The sequence below is a fragment of the Cricetulus griseus genome, chromosome 2 (assembly GCF_003668045.3).
Source record: "Cricetulus griseus strain 17A/GY chromosome 2, alternate assembly CriGri-PICRH-1.0, whole genome shotgun sequence".
In the NCBI taxonomy this organism is placed as follows: Eukaryota; Metazoa; Chordata; class Mammalia; order Rodentia; family Cricetidae; genus Cricetulus; species Cricetulus griseus.
In genome coordinates this window covers 235013597-235039576 of record NC_048595.1, presented here as the reverse complement: position 1 = coordinate 235039576, position 25980 = coordinate 235013597, and the positions used below count along the sequence as shown (strand labels likewise).

General features: G+C 47.8%; 2 protein-coding genes across 5 annotated transcripts in view; one reads left to right on the top strand and one right to left on the bottom strand.

Moving 5' to 3' along the window:
• The window catches only part of Slc66a2 (solute carrier family 66 member 2), a 35163-nt gene extending 32708 nt beyond the window's left edge, over nt 1-2455 (top strand). For all 4 annotated transcript variants that reach the window (XM_027403675.2, XM_027403671.2, XM_027403674.2 and 1 more), the window contains one exon: nt 607-2455. In XM_027403675.2, coding sequence (XP_027259476.1) covers nt 607-890 — 284 coding nt within the window. In that variant the 3' untranslated portion in view covers nt 891-2455. The remainder of the gene's footprint in view (nt 1-606) is intronic.
• Nucleotides 2456-4631: 2176 nt separating this feature from the next.
• On the bottom strand, nt 4632-25533 carry Kcng2 (potassium voltage-gated channel modifier subfamily G member 2). Its single transcript, XM_035440313.1, has 2 exons — nt 24874-25533; nt 4632-5411 (listed from the first exon to the last, which is right to left on the bottom strand). The coding sequence occupies exons 1-2, from the start codon at nt 25531-25533 to the stop codon at nt 4632-4634; spliced, it is 1440 nt and encodes a 479-aa protein (XP_035296204.1).
• Between the last annotated feature and the right edge of the window lie 447 nt (nt 25534-25980).

Here is a 25980-nt window from a genome sequence, read left to right as displayed (position 1 = left end):
AGTTAAAGTTAGTGCTGTAGGTTCAGCTGCCAGGAAAGCTGGGCTTGTTTGCATTTATTATGCCGCAAAACAGTTATGTCAGTCTGTGGTCTCCAATGTCATGTGAAGACAAGGGATGTGTGGGGCAACAGGCAGTGGCCATTTCTGTTTCTCTAATGGAAATCTCTCTTGAGAGAAGGCCCCAGGGCAGCTACTTTATGCTTTTGTGTCCTGCCTCTGCCTTCTCCACCCACCCCACATCTGTAGCACCCAGTGTGGGAACCTCCTGGGCCAGGTTGATGAACCCTGAGGTCCTGGCCTCCCTGTGATTAAGCCATTCTCAAGGCCTGGCCAGAGCCATGGTCTGAGCCATGGTATGACCCATGGGTGTCAGAACTCCCAGGTCCTGGTGTGAGGTAGACCGTCCTCTCTCTGGGACCAGGGAAGGGTGCCAGGTGTGGTAGGTTGGACAGGCTTGAGTCAGGGTATTCCACCCCCTTCTGTGGTCCTCATTTCTTAATGTGCCCCCTAATCCTTTGTGTCACACTGCTGACATGTATATATGTCCTTCTGAATATATGTTACTATCATTGGGTCAACACTGACTGTCCCTTTGTATCTTTACAGCCTCAAGATGGTACTCATGTGGACAAGTGGTGACACCTTCAAGACAGTCTACTTCTTGCTCAATGGTGCACCTCTCCAGTTCTCAGTCTGTGGTCTACTGCAGGTCATGGTGGACCTGGCTATTCTGGGGCAGGCCTATGCCTTTGCTCATCACCCCCAGAAGCCAGTACCTCATGCAGTGCACCCTGTCAGTGCCAAGGCTCTCTGACAGGCATCAAGGGAAGACAAGGACATGTGACCAATCAGTCATGGGTGCTGAGCCCCAGCCTGTGCTTCTGCATTAGGGAGGCTGGCCCTGCGCACTCCACAGATGAACAGGCCAAGTGTGGGCAGAGAGATGAAGTGGAGTGCTTGTCCCCATAGCCTTCAGGTGGGGGGCCCTGGAACAGTGGAGGCTGAGCTGGCTTTGTGGTGTTTTCAAGGTGGCAGAAAAGGCAGGTGTCTTTCCTTACCTCCTTCAGAAAAACACTGGCCCGACCGTGAAATAGGTCCATAAAACTAAGCAAGAGGGCAGGCCCAGCAACACGCTGAGTCCCTTCCTCAGCCAGTTTCCCTCAGTGAGCCTTTTGTCTCCTAGAAGACCCTGTGGCGCTCTAGACAGTGTGTAGTCATGGCTTCTGATGGCTTGTCTGCCCTCCTGCTCTGTCCCACTCCCCTGTGGGTACCACGGGTGTGTCTGCTGCACCTGCTGGAGATGGAAGGTGCTGGCCTGACACTTGTCACTCTATTTTGCCCCTCTCTCTGCTCATCATGAGATCATGTATGCTTGGCAGCCTTGTGCAGAACCTGGCTGGTTCCTGGGTCCAGAATGTTCTAGATGCTTCTACATAAGTTTCTTCCCTTCTGCTGGGCAGAAGGTCTTCTTGTGCACACAGTGATGCCATCCACAGTCAGCACAATAGCTCTGGCAGTTATGGTGGCTCATCAGATGGCTAAAGAGTCCACACTGTGCCACCCTCAAGCTTCCCTCAGATATTCTAAGAGTGTGAGTGAGATTTTTGCTTACTCTCTGGCCTGTAAGATGCTTGTAAGATGTTTATTTTTTAAAAATGAAGATGTCTGTAGTGGTAATTACCTCCAAACTAAATGCCATTGGTTGCAGGCCTAGTTGCTGAATGAGCATACTCCATGTGGTGGTTTTAAGTCAATCAACAGCTTGTGGGTCCAGTAGGTAGGATAGAATCATAGCAGGTACACAGGGCAGGAGTGCGGTGAGATGTAGGGTAGAGGCTGGTGAGGGTGGTACAAATTTTTGGAGAAGGGTGACTGATACTAGTTTGGGAAGTGGAGACTGGTACAGGCTTGCATCAGGCTGAAAGGCTCATGTGGCTCTTAGGGACCTTGGTCCAGGTCTGGGTGGATGAGGGTATCTGTCTGGCATTTGAGGATGTAGGCTTCTGCGATGAAGCCAGAGATACACTGGGATTATGCTTTTCCAAGCTGTTGAAGTAGAAGGTTTGGGGGACCAACCAACTCTTTTTAACTGTGAGGAAACAGAAGCTCTTGAGTGAGGCACCTTTCTGTTCTCTAGCCTGGCAGAGTGTTGGTAGACTGCAGGGTCACTGCTTGCAATGCCGAGGCTGTGCCTCAGTAGCCTGGCAGGTGTCAGTACACACACACACACACACACACACACACACACACACACACACACACACACCCTAAGATAGTCATAGACCTTCTCCATCAGAAGGGAGATCCTATTCTTCAGGCCATAATCACTGCCTACCGCCAGTAGCTTTCAGTAAGGCCCCTGTGTGAGCTCAGTACAGGCCCATTTGGGACCCTTGTACCACAGGATTTGCAAGAATCTACTGCAATCAAATAAAAAGTTGCTAGCCCCTCCACACAGCAGTAAGCTGAGTTCCTCTTAGTTGGAAATCATTTATGTTCTGTGTGGTCCACGCTGAGCCTGGGGCTCCTAGAACTAGAAAGGGGGTTAGTTTCCTATGATTTGGGGGGGGGGTTGGCAAATGCACACAGCAGGAACAGAGCACTCCAACCTTTGACTCTGCTAGCATCCTTGTTGACTGTACACACTGCTCTGACAATACAGTTAACCTGACCTTAAATTGTCCTCACTCCCAGGGCAGGGGGTTATTTCAGGGTGTCAGGTAGAGAACTGAATCCAGGACTCGAATGGGCTTGGATGTCCATGGTATGGCTCTAACGGTAGGGGTGGCATGGAGTGGCAGACGTGCATCCAAATGGGCTTCACCTATCCAGGCACTAGGTATGAGAGAGGGTCCTGTGAAGCAAACAGGTAACTTGGTCTTGCCAGCAGCACTCCTCCAGGACCAAGCAAGGGATGGAGACCAGTGACCCAGCCAAGAGAATGTTCTTCCATGTCTCTTTAGAGCATCCCACCTTCTCTGGGATCTTTGTACAATCTCCTGAGACAAAAAGGGTGCACTGTTTTCATATTTAGAAAACAGTGGCTCAGGATAGGCCTGGCTAATCCTGGCTGAAACCTGGAGTCTGGCACGGGGCTCGCTGAGCCCCCAGTTGCAGCCACAGAACAGAACAGAGCCCACTTGTTGCTACTGTGCCCACATCCACCAAGACCAAAACCAACAGAGTTTTTAAAGATACCTTTAAAGGAATGGGGAAAGTACAGGATCTGGAAGAGTCAGAGCTTCCTCCAAGAGGGGGTTGGAGATGGAAGTTACCCTAGTGTACTCAGACCTGCCTCCCTGGCATGTATAACAACATGGGTAGACCTTGAACACACACTGAAGATGGGTCTGGGACTTTCAAGGTGAACTGCCCTTCCTGTAACAATGGCTTTGGGCTTGCTTAGGTCCCAACAGGGATTTTGGTACCAGCAGACAGAGGTCTAGCCGGAGGGAACCCTACTGTATCAAGCTGGCATTTGAAGTGGCCCCTTCCAGGGACAGTTTGGACTCCTGCTAGGCAGGTGCACTGACTTCCTCCGTGAAGATCCTAGGAGTAAACTTCAGATTTCTGTCCCTTGGAAGCCAGGGAAGCCATGAAGAATGAGCAAGGAACCCCTTGTCATTATGGCCAGTAACTAACAGCACTCTCAACCGGGGCACCAAAAGCCACCCTATTACCACATGGCAGGGGGTGACAACCAGCTCTGTTGAGAATGGTGTGGAGAGGACACATTCCTTCTGAGCTAGCAGACCACCGCTTTGGGCTTCTCTGCCTTTAGAGACCAGGAGGATTCCCCACCTAAAAACCTTCCCAGAAGGACATAGGGCTGGGCTTGCTGTGGCCTCAGCTTCTTTGGCATATCAGCATCCCAGCAAGGAGCCTTCCGGAGGTGGCTTCACCATCTTCTCCCTGAACTGCCACCTTACCTCACGAGGCCTCTCGCCAAGGGTTTTGTCTTCATTTGAGCCATGTCTGAGGGAAAGGTCCCAATGGAAGAGAACATCCCCTGGAAACAGACAACTGTACCACAGACCATCTGGGAGGGCGAGGAAAGGTTAAAAAGCCGCTATGCAAACCTTGAGCAACCTTATCACCTTTTTGAGCTGGTGTGGAGGAACAAAGATCAACGCTGAGGTTTCTCCTCTCCCGCTTGCAAAGAGTACTTAGAATTAGGGGGCTAAGTATCCCCTCAAACCTGTTTACCACTTGTCAGGTGGACACTGGCAGTGTCGAGTGCCCAGTAAAGTCCTCCTCTACACGGGGTATTGCCCACTAAGCGTCACAAGGTTGATGCTACCGTTTGTTTCCTGGGGCAGCCCTAGTTTAAGAGCAGGGGAGAACAAAAGTTGGCCTAGGGTGGTGGTCATTTGCTTCAGACTTGGAATTTCTGGGACTCGATTATTTTTAATTGGCCATAAAAAATTTAAAACTGGAGGGAAAATAAAAGGGGGAGAAAGACCAGGCTGCTATAAACTCCAGGCTACACGAAGCTCGAGGTTAGTTGGGGTGCCAGGCCGGCTGCAACGACATGCCAGACCAAGTTTGCGACTTTTGGATCAGCGGGTGCTTGGTGTCCTCCAAGACTTTGACCCCCTCATCCCCCGGAACCTCTCAGCAGAGCACTGGGCTTAGGGTCCCATCCGACCTGGTGAGCTTCCTGCTGCGCCTGCCCTCTCGGGGACCTGCGAGCTGTCCTCGGTGGCGCTAGCCGAATGCATGCTATCGTCGTGCGTGCTGTCCTCACGCAGGACCGGCTCAGGGCTGGCTGCACGCTGTTGCTGCTCCTTGAGCTCCGAGTAGGAGCGGGAGAAGGTGTGGAAGATGGAGGTGACAGGGAAGGCCATGAGTAGGATGCCGCTGAGGATGCTGCTCAGCGCCACCACCTGGCCCGGAAGGCTGCGCGGCACCATGTCTCCATAGCCCACGGTGGTCATGGAGATGACGGCCCACCAGTAGCTGGCGGGGACGCTGGAGAAGTCGCGGCGAGCGCCCAGCTCGCGCTCAGCCAGGTGCACGAGTGGCGCGAAGAGCGCCATGGCCACACAGAGGAAGAGCAGCAGCAGTCCGAACTCGCGCGCGCAGCGGCGCACGGTGAGGCCAAGCGAGCGCAGTCCCAGCGAGTGGCGCGCCAGGCGCATCACGTAGAGCACGCGTAGCGCCCGCAGCAGCCGCAGCACCAGCCCCGCGCGCTCCAGCATCTTGCTGCCCGTGGGCCCTGCCGCCAGCCCCGCGAGCAGCGACACGTAGAAGGGTAGGATGGCTAGGATGTCGATGATGGCAAGCGGAGTCCGCAGGAAGGCGCACTTGCTCTCGGCCTGCAGGGAGCGCAGCAGGAACTCGAAGGAGAACCAGGCCACGCACACTGTCTCCAGCACGAACAGGTTGCGGCACTTTGTGGAGCATTCGCCCTAAGGAGAAGAGGAATATCCGGTTGGCGGATACAGACCTTGCACCGGGAGATAATAGAAAAATTTGGCTGAAAAGGCCCGATCCACCCTTTTATTTAAAGATTTATTTAACATCATTTCCATATATGGGCTAGTGAGCAGGTTGATTCCGGAAACTGGAAAGACATTCAAAACCTGGAACCACTGACCACTGAGCACTTCTAATTTGATTGGTGAGATGCCTACAAAAAAGGCTTTGGCATGAATAACTATCATTCCACGTTTAGACAGCCGGGCAAAGGAGAGAAAAAGGAATCAGTGCACCAAACGAGGCAATAGAAATTAGAACAGGAATATCTAAACAGAAGGCAGACCTGAGAAGCCGATTCTCGAAACATTTCATACAACTGGAACAGGAAATGCAGGTGGGGACACTGCTACTGCCACCAAGGAGGAAAAGGATATATATAGGTCACACTGAATAATGTGCCTGCCAGGTGGGTAATTTAGATACAACAGGCAAATTCTCAAATGGCAAAACAGAAATGGGCATCTGAATAGACCTAGAGCAAGCCTGGAGAAAGAGGCAGTGGCTGGGAGATTAAGTCAGCAATCTGCCCACGCAGATCCCAAGTTCAGACGACCATACAAGGAATTCTCCAGCGTTCTAAGTATTAACACCAAGTCTTCATCGTCTATGACAAGAGATCTTCTGTTGACTTAGACACAAAACCCGGACAGCTTGATCTTAGGAAAACTACAGAGGCATAAAGATAAACAAAGCCAATCATGACGGTGTGCCTCTCTAACCCCAACACTTGGGAGGTGGAGGCAGGAGGATCAGAGATTCAAGGCCATCCTCAACTATATATTGATCTTGAGGCCAGAGTAGGCTACATAAGACCATCTCAGAAACAAAAAGGAAACAATAAAAGCTTAAAGTGGTAACAAACGGAACCCAGCAGCAGATAGGAGACTCAGAAGCCATGAGAGAGGGCCTCTCTGAGATGGCTCATCAGGTACATGCATTTGCCACCGAGACTGAGGACTTTGTTTTGATTCCTAAGACCCACATGGTGGAAGGAGAGAACCAATTTCTTCAAGTTAACCTTCACCAATGGGTCATGGCACAATGCCCTCCCCTCAATAACTAGATACATGTAGTAATTTTTAAAAAAACATGATGGAGAAAGATTTGTTAGGGAAGCAAGATTGACTCAGCACCTGAACTTGATTAATATAATTCATAATAATAGCATATTTAAAAAGTAAGATCAAATCCTAGCACTTGGGAAACAGAGGCAGGTGAATCTTAGTGAGTTCGAGGCCAGGCTGGTCTACAGAGTGAGTTCCAGCACAGCCAGAACTGTTACACAGAGAAACCTTGTCTCGAAAAACAAACAGAAAACAAAAGTAAGATTAGAACAGGGTGGTTCTTGGGAGGCAGAGGCAGTACTTGGGAGGCAGAGGCAGACAGGTCTCTGAGTTCAAAGTCAGCCACGTCTATAGAGTGAGTTCTAGGATAGCCAGGGCTATACAGAGAAACCCTGTCTCATCTCCCAACCCCCAGTAAGACCAGACAATCAGGTCTGCCCTTGTTACTCCTATCAAAAAAGTTCTGAAGATTCAAGCAGAGCAGACACAAATAAATCCAGTTTGGAAAGAATTAATTGTATATTCACAGGTGACATGACCTTGAGTACAGAAAAGCCAAAAAATCCACTAAAATAAATGAACACATTAGAGCTGAAAAATTAATTCAGTGACATTGAAGGATATGAGATAAATATACAAAAGTCAATTTCATCTCTAACTTTCAAGAAATAATCTGAAAATGAAAATTTTTAAATCTCATTCACAATACCACGAAAGAAGGTATACAAATAGCTCTTTCCTTTTCTGTCTTTGTCTTTCTCTCTGTCTTTGTCTGTCTTGTCTCTGTCTCTCTCTCATACATACACAACGCCTTAGTTCTGAAGAACAGTCCACATAGTAAGATAGAGTCCAACAGTAACAAGTGCCAGTGAGAATATGAAGGATCTGGAACTCTCAGACACTGCCGATGGGAACGCAGAGTGGTCCAGTCACTCAGAGAACATCTGGTAGCCCCTCAAATCAGTGGAGTTACTATCAGACCCCACAGTTCCGTGCGTGGGTCTCTGCTGGAGAAAGCAGGTCTCCATAGACCTTGTACAGGATTTTACCTCAGGAGGCAAAATAGCCCAAAGTGATTTTATGTGCTGTGGAATAACCCTTTTGTACACTACCAAGATTTGTCACTGTGGTTGTCTTAATAAAGAAGCTGACTAACCAATAGCTGAATAGGATAAAGTTAGGCAGGAGAGCCAAACTGAGAATGATGGGAAGAAGAAGGGTGAAGCTGTACAGACAACAGGAGAGGCAGAGAAAGCAGGATGTGTAGAAAATGAGGTAACAAGCCATGCATGAGCCATGTGGCAAAGTATAGATGATAAATACTGGTTAATTTGAAAGAAAGAGTTAGCTAGAAACAACCCTGAGCTATTGGCCCAGAATTTACAATTAATATTAAGTCTCTGTGTCAGTTACTTGAGAGTGGCTTGTGGGACAGAGACTTCCGCCTACGTCTATGCATGGAGCATAAACAGAATGTGGTCTTTCATATGATGGAGTATTCCAAATCGTCAGCTAACCAGTGTAAGTGGACCCTGAAAATGTGATGCGAGAGATGCCAGGCACAAAAGACACACTTGATGGTTCAATTTGTATCAAAGTTCAAGATAAAAAAATGTATGGTAAAGTGGATTAGTGGCTGCCAAGGGTTGGGGTTGAGGAGCCATGGTTTGGGGCACACGGGGTTTCATTTGTGTTGATAGAACTACTTCTGAAAACAATGGAATAGGAAGATACTTCAAGTGTGTTAAATATATGGTATGTGAATTGTATCTCAATAAAATATTTTTACTGGAAACAATCTCTAAGCAAACCCAAGTGTATGTGGCTAGCTGGGCTAGAGAAAACAAGCAAATAGCAACAGTCAGAGGTTGCAATTTTCATCTCACTGTTGGGATACAATCTGGGGCTTAGAGCTACATTTAATAAACAGCATAGAAGACTGTTACCTTTCTGGGAAATGGGGCAGACCTACCTGGCCACACACAACTTCAAGGCTGCCATGTCTTACCTAATGATTCCCCACTCTATTACACCACACCCAGCCCACAGGCCATCCTGGCTCAGAGTTGTGGAGGAGCATAGATCATGTCCCACCAGAAGAGGGAGTGGCCCAAGCTGATGACTGGTACCATTACAAGATGGCGCTGGGGGGAAGCTACGGAGAGGCTTCAAGTGTTTACTAAGAAAAATAATTGGCTGCCCAAACTCACACTAGATGAGGTCATCACACTAGCAGACCGTGCCCAAGAAGGGAAAGGACACTAGATACATAATAGGAATACCTTTAAAATTAATGGGTAATACTTTCCTGCCCTGTGGTTTTTACTTTAAGAGGACTTTGCTGTTAAACAATAAACGAGATCTTGCTTGACTTGACTTCCTGTTGCGTCTGATTGTCTCCGAGTTTCAGGGAGGCTGCAGGCCAGGCAAACAGCACACACTACCCTCTCCGACCTTGACCCAGGGGACTCCCAGAGACACTAACACAGAGTATTTGATTCTGTGCAATAGAATCTGTCACCAGGTCACCTCCACTATGGGAGAAGTATCCACAATGATGCTTGTACCACTCAGGCCCTGGTTTCACCTCCTGCAAGGAACCTCCAGGTCCATGTGAGCATATGGAGACAGGAGCCTGTGTCCGAGGCGCAGTGGACAGAGTGGTAAGACTTGTAGCCTTCTGTCTCTAGTGAGACCTCCACTCAGAAGGGGTCTGAGGCTTCAGTGGTCATCAGGTCTTGGCTTCGAAATGACTTTTGGTGTACACAGAGGGATGTGGGTGGGAGGAACACTCAGGGATGTGCAGGACATCCTGTGTATGATGGGGAACCTGATAGATGACAAGTTTGAAAGGAATTCAGATAGCTGGCAGTCAAACCTCTCTGTTCGCTTTTGCAAATCCTAGCTATCCACATGTAAATGCCATCTGTAACTAAGAGTACTTTGTGCCTGAGTCCTCATCCTCATCCACCCCTGCTTTAATGGGCTGCCAGGACCCCACCTTGACCTACAGATTAACCTGCATTGACCTACATCCTGTTGTGGGGCTTGAGATGCCATCCTTGTGCTCACACTACTGCTAATGAGAGGGGTGGAGGCTGCACTCAAGCCCAAGAAAGCACCCTGGCCCTGGCCCCACAGTCTTATCCATGGAAGGCTGCTTGTTGTTGTCAAAGTCTCTGCTTCCAGACATATAGGGCAAGAAAGACTCTAGCTTCAGCCTTGTTCAAGGGAACTCTGATGCACAGTTCAGTAAGGACACTGGATGTTCACAGAGGTCTCCTGTCCGTCTTTGTCTCAATGTCCCCTTCCCTGTGTTCCTTGGGTAGCTTGCTCAGGTCACAGACATGGAATCTGAATTGGGCAGTTTGACCTCAAGGACATTACCTAAAGCCATTTTGGAGGCATTGCTGCTGTTGTAGGGAGAAAACAAACCCTGTGTCCCCTGGTGGGTTGAGAACCACAAAACAGGGGGCACCAGGGCCCAGAACATTTCCCTTCAGTACCCACAGATCACTATTGTCCTGGACAGGAGGAAGTCCTGCTAAACCTCCCTGGCTAGAAACACCACGTTGAGTCAAGGGTGGTGGTATCTTCAAGCCTGGGTTAGTGTAAGCGAGCAGTTTCTGGAACTTTCAGCCCAGAAGGCATAGCCTGATTCATCATGACATGGCATATCTGTCCTACTTGGCCCAACCAGGTCAGAAGCAAGCCTGGACTTATCCATGATTGGCTCAGAGAGTTTCCCTGTGTAACTCTATTTGACGTCTGTTTGTACTTTTCCTCATTCAAGTTCTGATTATTCTATAAGCTGTAATGTCCGTGTGCGGTGTAAGATATGAAGGCCTGAGGGTTGGAGGGCTGGGTGGAGCCCACACCACAGTCAAGAGTTCCTGGAACAGCAAATGTGCACAATGTCCAGGTGGAGGAGCATGGGTAGCTCTGTGATCAGGACTTGCCATACTCCAGTCTACCCAGGATCTGCAACAGTGTCCAGCTTTCAGGTAGCAAATGCAACAATAAAGGAAATTCCAGATTCTAGATTTCACTTTCTCTAGACCAACAGTGGCCACTAGGCACCTTCTCTGTCTCTGGAACCCTCTTGTCCCCTTCAGAGGCTAGCACCTTTCCAGGGAGCCTAGGACAGAGGTAGTGGTATGGGTTGCTGCATGAAGAAGCCAGGTTACACAGAGAAATGAAAGAAAGAAAGAAAGAAAGAAAGAAAGAAAGAAAGAAAGAAAGAAAGAAAGAAAGGAAGAAGGAAAAAGAAGAAACATTGAGCTGAATTTGGATTTGGTGCATTTCATTTAATCTCACATGTGGAATTATCCACAATTACCAAAAACAACAGAAACAACCTCCTCCCAACCCCCCAACAACTTACAAAACCAAACCTGCTGGGAATGCCGTGTTCATACACTAGGTTTCTCTTGGGTGGCTGGATGTGAGATGTAGCTTCACAGGACAGACACATTCCCTTGTCTATTTGACATTCCTGAGTCAATCCATCTCTAGTCTATCCATTCTCTATTACACACAGGTCAGCTGGGCCTGAGGCTAAGGTGTGAATCCAGGGTAATCCAGGCGAGGTCTAGAATGCTGGGCAACATATACAAAGACAACTCTACACAGGTAAATGTCAAACACTGTCCACTTTGACATGGAAATTCCATTTTGGGGACTAGACTCTTAGGGAACATAGAAATGGGTCCAAAGCCTTCTGCGCAAGGAGAACCCACATATGAGAGTGCAGTTCTGTGAACTGAGACAGAACACCAATGAGTCTTCCAGAGTAAGATTCATATTGGTCCCACTCAACACAGATCCCACAGGGCTGGCCAGTCTCCCAGGGCTGCTGACCCTGCCTGCTCCAGAAAGGCACATGGATGGCATCCTGACTAAGGCTTTGGTGTCCACGTTCCTGCTCAAGGAGGCTGTGGCTCCCTTGTGTTACTCTCTCAACATTTGCTCCTTTTGGCTATTGGCTGATCCCATTCTATGATGGCGCCAGTGTATACCCACTGTCCAGATGTGGATATGCACTTGTGTTCTGGGGGACTTTTGGAAATAAAGCTGGTATGAACATCAACGAGTCAGTCTCTGTGAGTATCTGCTTTTCTTTTGGATAAATCCCTAGAGTAGATCATTGGACCAGATCATGTCAGGATCAGAGCACACTACCATGGCCATGCCACCCTCCATGGAGGGTCTGGGACTCCAGTGCCCTGTAGCCTTGTGAGCACTTGTTCCTGATTGCTTTTTCAAATCACAGTCCACCTACACATGTTATCATTCTCTCTCCCTCTCTTTGCCCTTATAAAGTGTATGAGTGTATACATTTAATCTGTATACTCTAGACGCTAGCAGAGTTCAGCATCTTCTCCTGTGTTATCATTTGTGTGTCTTTTCTAGTATCTGCTCAAATCTTTTGTTCCTTTTAAAATGGGTTTTCTTACAGCTGAGTTTACACAGCTCATTATATAGTCTAATTGCAAGTCTTTTGTCAGATCTGTGATTTGCAAATATTTCTCCTAGTCTGAGCCATGCCTTTTCATTCCCTTAGCAGTCTTTCAGAGGCAAAGTGTTTAACTTTGATGAAATGCAATTTACCAATTTTTCCTCTGTAGAAAGGCTTTTGATATAACATCTGAAGGCTCCAATCTAGACAAGCAAAGACCGTCTCTTAGGTTTTCCTGTAGAAGTTCCACATTTTGTATTTTAGGTTTATATCGATGGTCCATTTTGAGCTGAGTTTTTAAAAAATAAAATATAAGGCAAGAGGCTGGAGATATGGCTCAGTGCTCTTCTAGAGGACCCAGGTTCAATTCCTAGTGTCCATATGCTGGCTCACAACCATTCATAACTCCAGTCCCAGGGCATCTGACGCCCTCCTCTGGCCTTCTTGGGCACTGCATGCACACGATACACAGACACACACATAGGCAAAACACCTGTACACATAAAAATAAAAAATAAAAATTCAACTGATCATGTCCATGTGTGTCTGCTTTCTGTGTTGACTGCAGGTTTTACCTCTCACAGTGCTACAAAATCTAATTGCAGCTTTGTAGTAAATCTTTAAGTTAGGAGATGCGATTCCTCCAGCGAGTTCTTAAAAATGGGTCCTCAATTGTCCCACAAATATTTTAGAATCAGCTTTCTAATATTTACAAAAAGAACAAGTTTGGAATGAGATTTCACAGCCCATAGCATTCACTGGGGTGGTCTCCCAATTTATGGTAAGCAATGCAGGTCTGCTCACTTTGGTAATGGATGTCTCTTATCACGGGTGCTCTATCTATCTATCTATCTATCTATCTATCTATCTATCTATCATCTATCTATCATCTATCTATCTATCTATCTATCTATCTATCTATCTATCTATCTATCTACCTATCTATCCAGAAACTCACCATGCCAGGTTGGCCTAGTACTTCTAACCATCCTGCCATTGCCTTTCAAGTGTTAGAATTATAGGTATGTGCATTAATCTGGCTGACTTGTAACTTAGGACACATAGAAGATCCACACACACCTCCTCAGATACTAGCCTTCTGTCTGTTGATGGTCAGTGCAGCTCTGAATAGTACTTCAAGAAACCGATTCCATTTGTTCATTGCTGGTTGTGCTTGTACAGCTGGATTTTATCTATTGAGAGTCCTGTGGTTGTCCTAACTCAATGATTTTTTGGGGTCTCTGATGGGGAATGTACTGTGTATGTTTATCTTATTGATTGTTAAATAAAATACTGTTTGGCCAAGAGACAGCAAGTAGACGGGACTAGGAGTCAAAGAGGACTCTGGGAAATGTAGTAGAGAAGTGGTGATCCAGGCAGGAAGTGACATAGCAAGGAGACTCATATTTAAGTGAAGGAGAGACAGGAAGGGCTCTCTTTTCCCCTCCGTTCCTGCTCCAGCAGCACAATGTGATCCACCGGCAAGGAGGGACGCCAATAAGGCGTCCGATAAGATAAGTCTTATAAAATATATAGATTTATGATAGTTAAGACTGAGCTAACAGATGAGGAATTCTAGTTATTGGCCAAGCAGCATTGACCCTAATACAAGTTTCTGTGTATTCATTTGGGCCTAACTCGGGCAGGCAGCTGGTGTAAAACACACACGTGGCGGTGGGGCTCAGGCGGCTTTTGGTGGAAAGATTTATCGTAACAGGTCTCAAATCACATGCTCTCCATTTTCTTGCTTCAATGCCTCAGAGAGAGTATCTAGTATATCATAGCCTGGCAAAAAGAGAGGGACAAATACTCCATCTTTCATGTTGACCTGTCCGTTAAAGATTGGAAATTACCCAGAAGACTGAACCAGCGGAGCCGGGCAATGGTCTACTTTTTTTCTACTTCTAAGATGTGAGGTTTTATGGATTTATTCTAAAGCTGCTTGGTTTTCTCTAAGATTTGGTAATCCTCTCTAAGTGTGCTAGCACATCAGATAGCAGGCCCTCTGCTTTATTCTCCCCTCTCTCCTCTCCACTTCTCTCCCCCCTCCCCTCTCCCCCTTCCTCCTCCTCCCCTTGCCACCATCCCCATGGTAACTGGGGATTGAATCTTTGCCTTGGTCACTAAGATATTTCTTTAGTCCTTTATTTTTGAGATAGGGTCTCAATTAAGTTACTTAGGCTAGACTTGAATTTTCTATCCCCCTGTTGCAGTGCCCTAAGTAGCGGGGTTACAGGAATATGCCATTGGAACTGGCCTTATCTTTTGCCCCTCAGGAGATATCACCTGCCTGGACCTCCAGCTTCTCTTTCCAGCTGTAGATTCCTGTTTCCTACACAAGATGTCTCTCCCACTGGTCATTTTGTTGAAGCATACCCTCGGGCAGTCTAAAGAACAGCGGTAGCACAGATTTCTTTTAGATTTTGCACATCTAGAATGTCTTTCTTCTGTCTTGACACAGGTTACTCATTTTGCTTGAGGAATGCTGAGTAGAAAATAACTCTCACTCAGGATGCTGGTGATGCCACCAGGCCCCAGCTTTTGACTCTGCTGTTGAATTGCAATGTTCACACTAATAAACAAAACCCAAGTGTGTGGCCCACACATGCCACATCTGAGAAACTACGTGACCAGCACAGCAATCAGAAAGGAATGTGACCAATATCCTACCCATCCTGGTAGCAGAGGAAAGAAATAAGAAGTCCAGGCTGGTTCACAACTAGCGAACAGGGCAGGCACACTCTGGAAAACCAAAAACTCCAGAAAGCAAGGTCTGTAGATGTGGGGCTGATGTTGGCACTGGTCTTGTTCACTTTCTGGTGAAAACAAAAGATGGGCTCAATTCCCATGGTGATGAGACTTCAATTGGCAGTGGGGCAGGTGTGCCACTGAGCTATACTAACATGCTACTCCATACAGGCTCACTTTTGTCCCTACTTTTGTCTTATGTGACTACTGTGTATTTTTAGCCTCTGTAAATTAAACACAGCCAGAAGACCAGGAGACAGGAAGAAGCATAGGAAGATAGATATATCTTAAGTTGTGTCTTCCTTGGTGGGTGATTAAATTCCTCTGAGTACCTCTGCTACAGCCTGTGCATCACCTGGACTGACTCCAGCTCTTCACCAGTCCATCTGTCTGCGGGAGGTCTAGGTAGCACAGGCTGTAGGGGTTACCCAGCCTCCTGTAGTTACAGTCTTAACTTGGTGCCCTCCACAGACAGACACAGTGATGGCTGAGACCACAGCGGAACACATTCTTGCTAATGACCATGCTGATTTTACCTTCTGTTTCAGAAGAACCAGAACAAAACTTTGTCAGCTCATTTCACTAACTCCAAATTTGACTTTGAACTCATTTGAGGTTTATTCTTCTTAATTATCTATGGAATAGTGCTCTCGTAGTCAGATTTGTCGAAGCAAGCAGAAAAGTAGCAGAGAAATGAATATCACATCTACTCAGGAGGGGCTTTTGTTTAAAAACATCACGACAGTCATTTAAGCAGAAATAATGAGGTGCTTATTTTGGATAGTCTGTGCTGAATGAGACAGACTTGCCAATCTCCTGATAACACTGTATTAACCAGTTTGTGTTATGCTGCATAAACACATCCTTCAAGGGCTCTGGCCCCAAATGTGGCTGTTTTTTTGTGGGAGCGAGAGATTCACAGTAGGCAAGCTCATGGGGTTGGGGGCTGCCAACATCGTGACTGGCACAGGCTGCCTGTGTGTTTCCTGCAGTTGGGGGCTCTGCTGTGTCCTTGGGAGTGTCAACCGTGCCCTCACCCAGCTTTGAGGTTCTAGCTAGATGGACAGAGGGAATCAGTGGGATGCAGACAAACAGGAGAGTGTGGGTTAGATGACCATTTGGTTCAACAAAGGGACGAAAGGCGCGCAGCCACTGTTCTTCATTGAGCTGCTAATTTTCGCTGTTTCCTGAAGGCTGCATCCCACAGCTGCAGCTGAGGGCGAGGGTGGGCTTGCTGCTCTGTGCCTGGCTCAACCCTCCAAGGGCTTTGAGGCAGGTGGGTTGGTTTGAATTAACCCAACTGCCATTATTACTAGAAACTACGTTCTCTCTCATTAAATTTTTACCTACTACAAACAATGCACCAGGGAACATGCTAAGCAATGAAAGCCCATGGCTTCTTAGGCAGAGTTCCCAGAAATGGGCTTTCTGTTTTGTTCTTTTTTTTTTTTTTTCTTTTTTTTTTGTACTGAATCCAGGGCTTCACCCATGCTAGGCAGACACTAACACTGAACTAGATAGATTCCCTAGCCCCAGAAGTGGTCTTCCTACTGGAGACTCACTCTTTCCTCCTCTGGGTAGGCTCACCTGGGACAGCCTCCTCTTTGGCTTCATTCACTGTTTGTGAAAGGCCCATCTCTAAAGACCTCACACACTGGTGTGGACAAGAATTGGAGTCTCCGCCCACACAGAAAGAAAACACTATACATCATTGAATGGGATATACTATTCTTTTTACTATAGAGAACGTTGCTAACCTTCAGAGCCGATTTACCTCCCTGAGGTGCCATTTGTTCTTATTAATGTATTTGAGCTGCTTCTATATGAAGATTATTAACCTATTGTCAAGTACACTGTAGTTTTATTGCCTTTATGGTGTCTGACTTTCTTGTGGAGGCTAAAATGGTTTTCCCCACATCCATGAGACACAGTATATTAACTTACTTTTTTTTCTAATTACATGGATTTTTTTTTCCATGGTGTCCAACATACTTGGAATTTATTAAATATCTTTCAGGCTGCTGGTGGTGGCGTGTGCCTTTGATCCCAGTACTCAGGAAGCAGAGGCAGGTGGAGGCCAGCCTGGTCTACAGAGTGAGTTCCAGGACAGCCAGAGCTGTTACACAGAGAAACCCTGTCTTGAAACCAACCAACCAACCAACCAACCAACACCAAAAACAACCACAACACCTTTCAGGCAGCATCTATTCAGACAACCACGCACAGATGCCAGAAGGCTTCACCATGCACACTAAGTTGCCACACAGATTTGTTCTATTTCTGTGTGTGATCATCTCCAAATTGCCAGGGCAAGTATGCTGTTGCTGCTAAGTATATATGTCTGTTTAATTTTACTTATTGCACTTTCCAATGTATGTCTTACTAAGAACATATTTAATTTTGCATATAGTATTTCTAAGAGCTGTTACTAAGTATGTGACTGTTTAATTTTGTTTATACTATGTTCCTATATCTGGTAAATATAGGAACTGTGCAATATTAATGATGATGTCCCCAAGGATCCCTGTCTTCCTTCCTGTGTCAATGCTGGTGTTAGATATGTGTGTCCCCAACAAAACTGTGGAGAAGATTGTGTTCTGCATAGGTTGGGGCACTTTTTTTTTCTGGCTAGCTACCTGGGAAATGAGACCAAATAGATGATATGGGGACAGCGCTGACTTCAGCTGAATATTAACCACAGCCACTAGTAAGCATGTAACCATCGCTCCCACACTCAGAGTCTAGGAAGCTGTTAGACACCAACATGACCGGCTTCCTACTCATCTCATTTCCTTATTCTTTGCAACTCACAACTAGTTGGAAATACACATTTCTCTAAGTCCTTAAGGAGGCTCTGAAAGTGCCTGGAACACTTGTGACAGACAGCATCGTGTCTATGTATTAACTTGGGGAGCCACTTCAACCATCTAAGCACACAAGATGCTACACTCACTCCCTTTCTATGCCTCACCTGGTCTCATGTTGGCTTCTCTTTTGAACACAGAGCCTTTTTTGATAAGTCTATTGCAAGGCACTTCATGTTTTTATTCTAATACTGGTTTACCATTTTTTTTTTTTTTTTTACCACTTTGGTGTGCAGAGAAGTGACTGATTTTTTTCTGTTTATTTTTAAACACCTTGACAAATTTCACTTGTTTTGAATACATTTTCAGCTATTTTACTTGGAGTTGCAGCAAAATCCACATAAAAGGTGGCCACAGCCTGTGAGGAAAAAGCCCCTGACCATTGTCATTGGAATGCAATCACAGACCCAGGAAGCAGAAAGCAGAAAGGAACTGATAAAACACTGGGCTGGAGAGATGGCTCAGAGGTTAAGAGCACTGTCTGCTCTTCCAGAGTTCAAATCCCAGCAACCACATGGTGGCTCACAACCATGTATAGTGGGATCTAATACCTTCTGGCATGAAGACATACTTGCAGACAGAGAACATTAAATAAATAAATCTTAAAAAAAACCCAAACTTCCTGCTCAGGGTGTGTCCCAAGAGCAGAAGGACCTGCTCCAAACTGATGGACTCAGAGGCAGTAACTTTGCCAATGTATGGTCAATGCTTGTGCTGGATCATGTACACATAGAACCAAAGTCTCAAGAGTAAAAAGTAGCATTTACATTTATTTAACCATCCATATTTTTACCATACCATGTTAAAATAAAGAACCTATTTATGGCAGTCTGTTAGGACTATTAGAAACAATGCTAACTGTTAGGAAGTGCACATCTGAGGCGTAACGACCTTGCTCTGGTTGTCCTTGTTCAGCCTGCTGACCAGCAGTTATGGGCAGAGTGCCTCTTTCAGCCTCTGATGGGAGGCAGAAGCACACACCACTCTCTCTCAGACTCTCTCTACATTACCAAGTGAAGATTCAACAGATATCCACTGATGGTCAGGCTCACTGTGGATCCAAGGCTAGCAAGATCCGGAGCATCTTAGGCAGGGTTGTAAATTGGAAGGCACCCAGGGCCAAGCTGACCCTCACCTGGTTTTAAAAGGCACAGACAAAGCTCTTTCTTGGTTGTTCACTGAACTGAGTCAGTCTGGGATTGTCAAGGAGGTGCCCAGGAGGAGGAGGACACTGCCTGTTGAGTGTCATGCTGAGATAGGGGTCTAAGTAGGAGGAGAAGCAAGATGGGGAAACTGTGGCCATAGCAAGCAGAGGCCCAGGCGGAGACACACGTGACCAATGGGAAAGCACTGCAGGGTATGCATGGGATCAAGAAGCAACAACCATGACAACTACCTAAGGGCCGTTGGCAAAGAAGAGATGGCAATTTTCAGAGGAGAAATTAGCCACTATGTATGCAAAAGCCCGTCTACCACCTGGCGATTTAGAAAACTTAAATGGTTGTGAGATATTGTTTGAGACAGGGTGGGGTGAATCTGGAGAAAGGTCCTTCGCTGGTATGGCCCAGCAACCTGAATGGACATACAGATGAGTGGACCCAAGATCATTGATCCAACCTCTGAGGAGCAGCCTGTGGAGCCAACACAAGGCCCAGTCACAAGTAGTGACACTCCATGCGATGAAATGCCTCAGTGTTATCTGTGGACAAGAAGGATCACCCCAGAGTCAGTCACAACAGCAAAGAGCTGGGGAAGAGCAGCCACAAGGGAGCATTTAACATCGCATCCCCATGCTGTGCAGATAGATGCAGGGGTGGGGTAGGGAGGGGCTCTGGCCACGGTGCTGCTGGAGACCAGCTGGCTGTGGGGCTGGGGGTGGGCCTCCATTCTGGCAGGAAAGGGAAGGTATGAGGAGGAAGTGGCTAAGAGAAGCCCATCGGCCTAGTCGGCCCTCTCAGTTAAATCTTCTTCTGTTCTGGGAATGGCTCTGCATTCTGCAATCGTCCATAACAACAACAACAATAGTAACAACAACAACAAATACTCTGAGAGTCCCCATGTTCATCAGGCTACAGGGAGGAGGCATGGAGACCCCTGACTAGTGGACAGAGAGTTTAAGTATCAGGACCTGAGGTTCGACTGCTTCTTCTGAGCTCGTAACAAATGCTCCCACGGAGGTGGCAGGGTTATTTTTCAAGATGCCCAAGTCCATATTCAAGAGAGACAACTCTGACTCCCAGGTTAAATACTTTCAGAACTGTTTGCTGTGGAAGTGCAGGCTTCCCCTAGCAGACAGGGAACCCAGAGGACACAGGTTCACCTGGCTCTTTGCTATAGAGTTCCACTCCAAACCACAACAGAGCTTCCATGATGCCTCATGGCAAACAGTTTTGGTTGAACCACGTAAGCCAACCATGACTAACTTGGTGAACTTTGACAACTTCTCCTTTATGCTACCCTTCAATATTTCAGGTTTTGCTAGAGTTAAAAAAAAAATCATCTCAATTCCAACTTTTCAACTATGTTCTCCTAACTGGGTGGTGCCTGATGAATTCATGCTTGGGTGAACTAAGTTCCCTTAAAAATACAGCTTGTCTGTCAAAATAATTCAATCCTATTTAGGGAACTGCTGGGAGGCAATGGAATCACACACACTCAGGAAAATCTTCCATTTCTTCTCAGTTCCGGTGAGTTCTTAGCATCTCAGCTGTGCTCACTGGCCGATGTGGAGGACAGTGCAGCAGAATAACCCTGTATACAGAGATGGTTAGCAAAAAAGGGGGTGTGGGGGCAGAACCAATGGCCTTCGTGTGCTGAGCACATCACCAGTGGAGGCAGAGGTTTTCTGGCCTGCCACTCTCACCCAACTTTGCTGTATCTGCAGACCACAGCCCTTGTTTGTTATCAGAACCTTCTAGAGTCTGGGGGTGGGTGGTGTTGCCCACTTCACAGGGCTGGGGTCCACCTGTACCAAACAAAGCCCCGCTTACAGTGCTACCATGGCCCTTTGATGTTTGTTTGTATTCTTGTGGGCAAAAGGATGGCAAGTCCCCTAATTACCATGAATCACTGACTTATCTCTGAAGAACCTGCAGAGAATGTGAGTCCTAGAGGAGAAATACATGTTTAATGGTCCCACGACAGTCAGAAGAGGCATTTAGGGGCTGGGTGGCTAAGAGCACCTGATGCTCTTCTAGAAGAGCCCAGTTCAGTTCCTAGCATCCACATCATGCAGCTTGTAACTATCTGAAACTCCAGCTCCGGGGGATCAGACACCTCTGGCTTCCTCATGCAGTCTCTGCCCCCACCTCCCTCTCCCTGTCTCTGTCTGTCTGTCTGTCTGTCTGTCTGTCTGTCTGTCTGTCTGCCTGTCTGTCTGTCTGTCTCTCTCTCTCTCTCTCTCTCTCTCTCTCTCTCTCTCTCTCTCTCACACACACACACACACACACTTGAAATTAATAATAAAAAAAGATTAGGCATTTAGTGTAAAGATTTAACCAGTATCCACTTTTGACTCTTATAATGGGAGAGACGAAAGACCTTGGGTAGATACTGAAGGAATCTTGTAGCTTCTCCCCTAGGCATTTAGATACATCTTTAACATATATTTTTCAAACTAAGGCAAACATCCAAAACATAAATCTAGATTTTTTTCTCTGCTAAATTTGTGCAGGAAGCTGAGAAAAACAAATGCCCTTACTTTATCTTTAGCCAGTGTCCAGCAAACTAACCAGGCCCCGCTGTTCTCACACCTCTAGAAGCACCCACAGGACCCAACATGGAAATGGGCAGCAATCTTGGCCATGAGCTCCCACACCAAATCTGAGCAGTAGGGTTGGTCATAAGAAGGAGGGAAGGAGGCTGCACCGAACAGGGCACAAAGCCACACATCATGCTTGCTCCACAGTCCCAGCACTCTGAAGAACAATCCACATTGTTTTTATAGAAGAGAAATGCATACAGACCTGCTCAGATCGCTGGCTGCAGCTCAACACTTCACTGACTCACTTTGTAATGCCCCTGCTGGTTTGCTGACAGGTAGATTTGCAAAGAGGCAGATAAACCAATAAAGACACACTACTGGCTGGACAGGGGACATGGAGTCTAGAGCTAACCGACCTGACCACACAGTGTTTCTGCAGTGCTTGGGTCTTAGGTAAGGCCAAATCTCTACCTTCTATCCTGTGGTTCTAAATGTGAAAGGACCTGGTGACATGTCCATGCAGAGGTACAGGGCAGTCATTGTCATTGTCAGCAATGGTAAAGACTCCTGCAGTGGTTATGTCTTTTGTCTCAGCAAAGAGCAACTGAGGCTTTTCTTTCCTGGGTTCATAACTACCTGGCTAAGACAATTCCCACCTGGCTCCCTAAGCATAGTGCATGGCAGATTTCTTGCTGCCCCACACAAGAGATCCAGCCCCTTGACTCAAGCCCCACTCAAAGCCATCTGTCTTACATTCTTTTGCCCTTGTTGTGCAGGAAAGGACGGTCTTAGAGCATTTTGGGGAATGTAGAAAAAAAAAAAAAACATGCTGCTGGCCGTGCTGCTGGGCAATGGAAGGAGCCTTGACGTTGAGATTACAGAGTAGGGCTCCGTGTCACATGTAAAAGGGCCATTTCCATACCAATGTGGATAGGAAGCCCAACACTGAAATTCCTCTGGTCATTCCCTGGAGATGAACCCCCTCAAGCCTCAGACTTCATATCCCTTGAAACCAGTCAGAGCTGGGATGGGCGGTGGTGGCGCACACCTTTAATCCTAGCACTTGGGAGGCAGAGGCAGGTGGATCTCTGTGAATTCGAGACCAGCCTGGTCTACAAGAGCTAGTTCCAGCATAGCCTCCAAAGCCACAGAGAAACCCTGTCTCAAAAAACCAAAAAAAAAGAAAGAAAGAAAGGAAGGAAGGAAGGAAGGAAGGAAGGAAGAAGGAAGGAAAGAGAAACAGTAGAAAGGTGAGAATATTCCAGCATTAAAATCTCTTGGTGAAACCAGTCAGAGCTTTCCCCAGACATGATCCAGAGTTAAGAACAACAAATGCCCAGTATGTCCGAATCAGTGCTGGAAGTGCAGTTTGTCATCTGCCAGGGCTCTCGTGGGGTACCTGTGAATGGAGGACCTCCAGCTACACACACCAGGGTGGACTTGGGCCAAAGGCCAGAGCTCAGGTGATGGGGAACTTTGGGTGCACTGGGTGGACTCTGGGGTGCCGGGTGTTGGTCAGACATAACTCCAGATGTGCTTGCCAGGGTGTCTAGATAAAATGGTGCAACACAGATGTTCCTCCCCTGTAACTGGCCTTGCCCAGCCTCTGTCCTGGGTGACAGAGAGTCCTGCATGACTGTGGGGCCGGGGTCTTGGCCTCCTCTGCTCTGAGCCTGTACCTAGGCCCTCTGGGTCTCTCACAGAAGCTGCAGATCTAGGACAGTTCAGCCAGAGGCTGTATACATTGAGTCCTTACAGAGAAACCCTGTGTGCACATCTTTCATTTCTGTCTCTGGGAACCCTGACTAACTGGCCCAGAGACAGCTAAGCCCTCGCTCTGCCAGAAGGTGGCAGAGCTTTGTGTTTGCTGGAGGGTGTCTGAGCAGCAGAAACTTTGTCACCAGCTTTCCAGGCTGCTGTGAATTCGAAGCTGAGATCCCAGGCATGAAATCCATAGCTCACATTACACTAGCCTTAATTTAATCATGTGACCGAAAGGAAACACTGGCTGGCACAGTCACACAGCGCAACAAAAAAGGAAATGCTGGATTTTGCAAAGCACCATGCACCCCATGGGCCTTCAACAGCCACACGCTGTTCTCAGGCAGGCTGGCAAGCACAGACCGTCCCTGCTGCGAGCCAGGGCCCAGACAAGTGCTTAGCTCTGTCTCCAGGCAACACAGCAGCCACCACCGCATAGAAGGAACTTTGGAGCTCGCTGCTGGAATAAAATTGTCTGTGCACTGTCTCTCCACACATGTGAATCACTCAGAACAGACACACAACGTACCTTCCTGGCCCAAAGCCTGACCCCCGTGCATTTCCTACCAATAAGAGCACCTTCAAAATCAGAAAAGAGCACATTTCTTCCACTGTTACCTTTTGCCTTGTGGATATAGTTCGCAGACAGCATCTACTTCCAAATGATTCCATAGTAATCAGGGCCAGTCATGGTCAGGGCCTGTGTTTGTTATAGGTTCTTTTAGCACCACTGTCCTGGGGATCTCTAGGGACTCTGATGTTGTGTAGCTATTTCCTCCTAATTGAAATATTCTCTTCTAGAGTGGGGAGGCAGGCTAGTGGGATTCAGGAAGTAGTTTACTTACAAGGCTCAAGAAGCTCCTGAAATTTACAGGACTCACTAAATTCCTTCCCAAAGTTATGTAAGATTAGTGGTTACTTGGGAGAGGAGATTCTCTGATTGTTTAAGCTACCTATAAATGTTTCCCTTTATTTTTATTTATGGGTGTTTTGCTTGCACCATATGTGTGTGTAACACATGCATGCACTGTCTTCAGAGGCCAGAAGAAGGTGTCCAATCCCCTGGAATGGGAGTTACAGATGGAAGGCTGCATCCCAGGTGCAGCAGAGGCACACAATCCCATAGGGAAAGGTCTCCACTTAGTGGGGGGTTATGAACACAACACAAGAATTATGAGAAAGAACTGTATCCCATGAGAATAGCAGTTTATAAACAGATTTGAAGAGCTGAAAGCTTGTAGAAAAGTAGAAGGTGTGATTCTAACAGAAAGACTATATGTAAACACATGATCCTTCCAGTACCTGCAGCAAGTGCTGCTTCTCCGGGCCAACAGTGCAAAGCCATGTTACACAGCCCTTTTGTGGGTGCTAGAACCGTGTCAACAGGTGCATATTTAACTCTGGGACCAGCAGGCATGTTGAGAATGGCTGTTCTAGACACTTAAGATACTGGGTATTTTTTAGCTCTACCTTGTCCAGACTTTGTAGGTACTGCCTGCTGAGTTATTAGGGATACAGAGAGGGGCCCCAAGATAAAGGCTGTGGGTCCTTGTCTTGAAACTTAATGTAGTTTGGAGCCCCATGCATCAGCTCATTGGACCCTCCCTCCTGGCCACTCCATGGCATGGGAGGGAAAGGGCTGTGCAGTCTGTAGCCAGGGCAGGGGCTATAGTGGACAACCATGACAAGCAATCGGCATGCACTCGGCATGAATGGCTACATGCCACCTGGGTCCACACCTCCACGATCCTGGCCTCCCCTCTGTCCTGCCCTTGCCCCAAAGCCCACACTTACCCGTTCCTCTTCTGCTCTGATGTCAGGCATAGTGCTCAGACACAGGCCGACGGCTGTGACAGCCACGAAGGCCACCGAGATATAGGCGAAGAGCTTGCCTGCCAGCCCGGAATGCGGGTTCTCCACCACATCGCGCAGGCGCCGTCGGCCCCGCTCTAGCCGCCCTGTCCCCAGGGCATGCGCTGGGCTCCCCTGTGGTCCGCAGCTGGGTGGCCCTGAGCACGCCTCGGCGGCCTCTTCCTCGCGGCGCAGGCGACGAAGGCAGCAGCGTTCCAGCCGCGCCTCGTCGATGCCCCAGTAGGCTAGCTCGTCGCGGAAGGCCAGGGCGCACGGGCCCCTCAGCAGCCGCAGCTTGCCAGCACGCAGCAGCGCCACGATGGCGCGGAAAGCGCACGGGCTGCGGTCGAAGAAGAACTCGTCGCGGCTTACATCGTAGTCGTCACACACACGCAGCAGCTCGTCGTGGCCGCGGCAGGCTCGCAAGCGCTCGAGGCGAGCCAGGGGACAGCGGGCCAGCGCGGCCCAGGCCAGCCGCACCCTGCAGCCCCCGACGTTGATAATGACATGTCGCGCCCGGGCCGCTCGACCGCCTCTGCCTCCCCGGCCTGTGCTGCCAAGCTCTGGGCCGGGGACCTCCGGGTGCCCCGGGAGCCGGGCCATGGCCCCATATGCCAGCTGCGATCAGGAGACTGGGCCTGCAAGAGGAATCCGAATGTTAAGTCTGAGGGCTGAGAAGGCCTGCCTAGTCAAGTGTCCAGGCTTCCGGGGACCAGGAGCGTCCAGTCCCCAGGTCCAACTCTGGCACACTTGCAGGCTCCACCTTGTCCAGACATGGGATTCTCCCAAACTTTCCAGGGGACATTTTACCTTACTTCATCTCCTAGAGAGCAGGGACATATAAAAATTTCTCAGGCAAGGAGGAGTCATGGGTGGAAATGGTTTAAGAAACCTTAGACGTGAACAGTTCTTGTTATGTAGCATAATAAGGCTTTTTACAAACCCATGTCTGGTCAGCCCTGGGCTGGTCAGTGTTTAAAAAGTGAGCATCTACCCCACCCTTTAACAAAGGAAGAAAATAGAGGTGGGGTGGGGTTTGCCATAAATTAG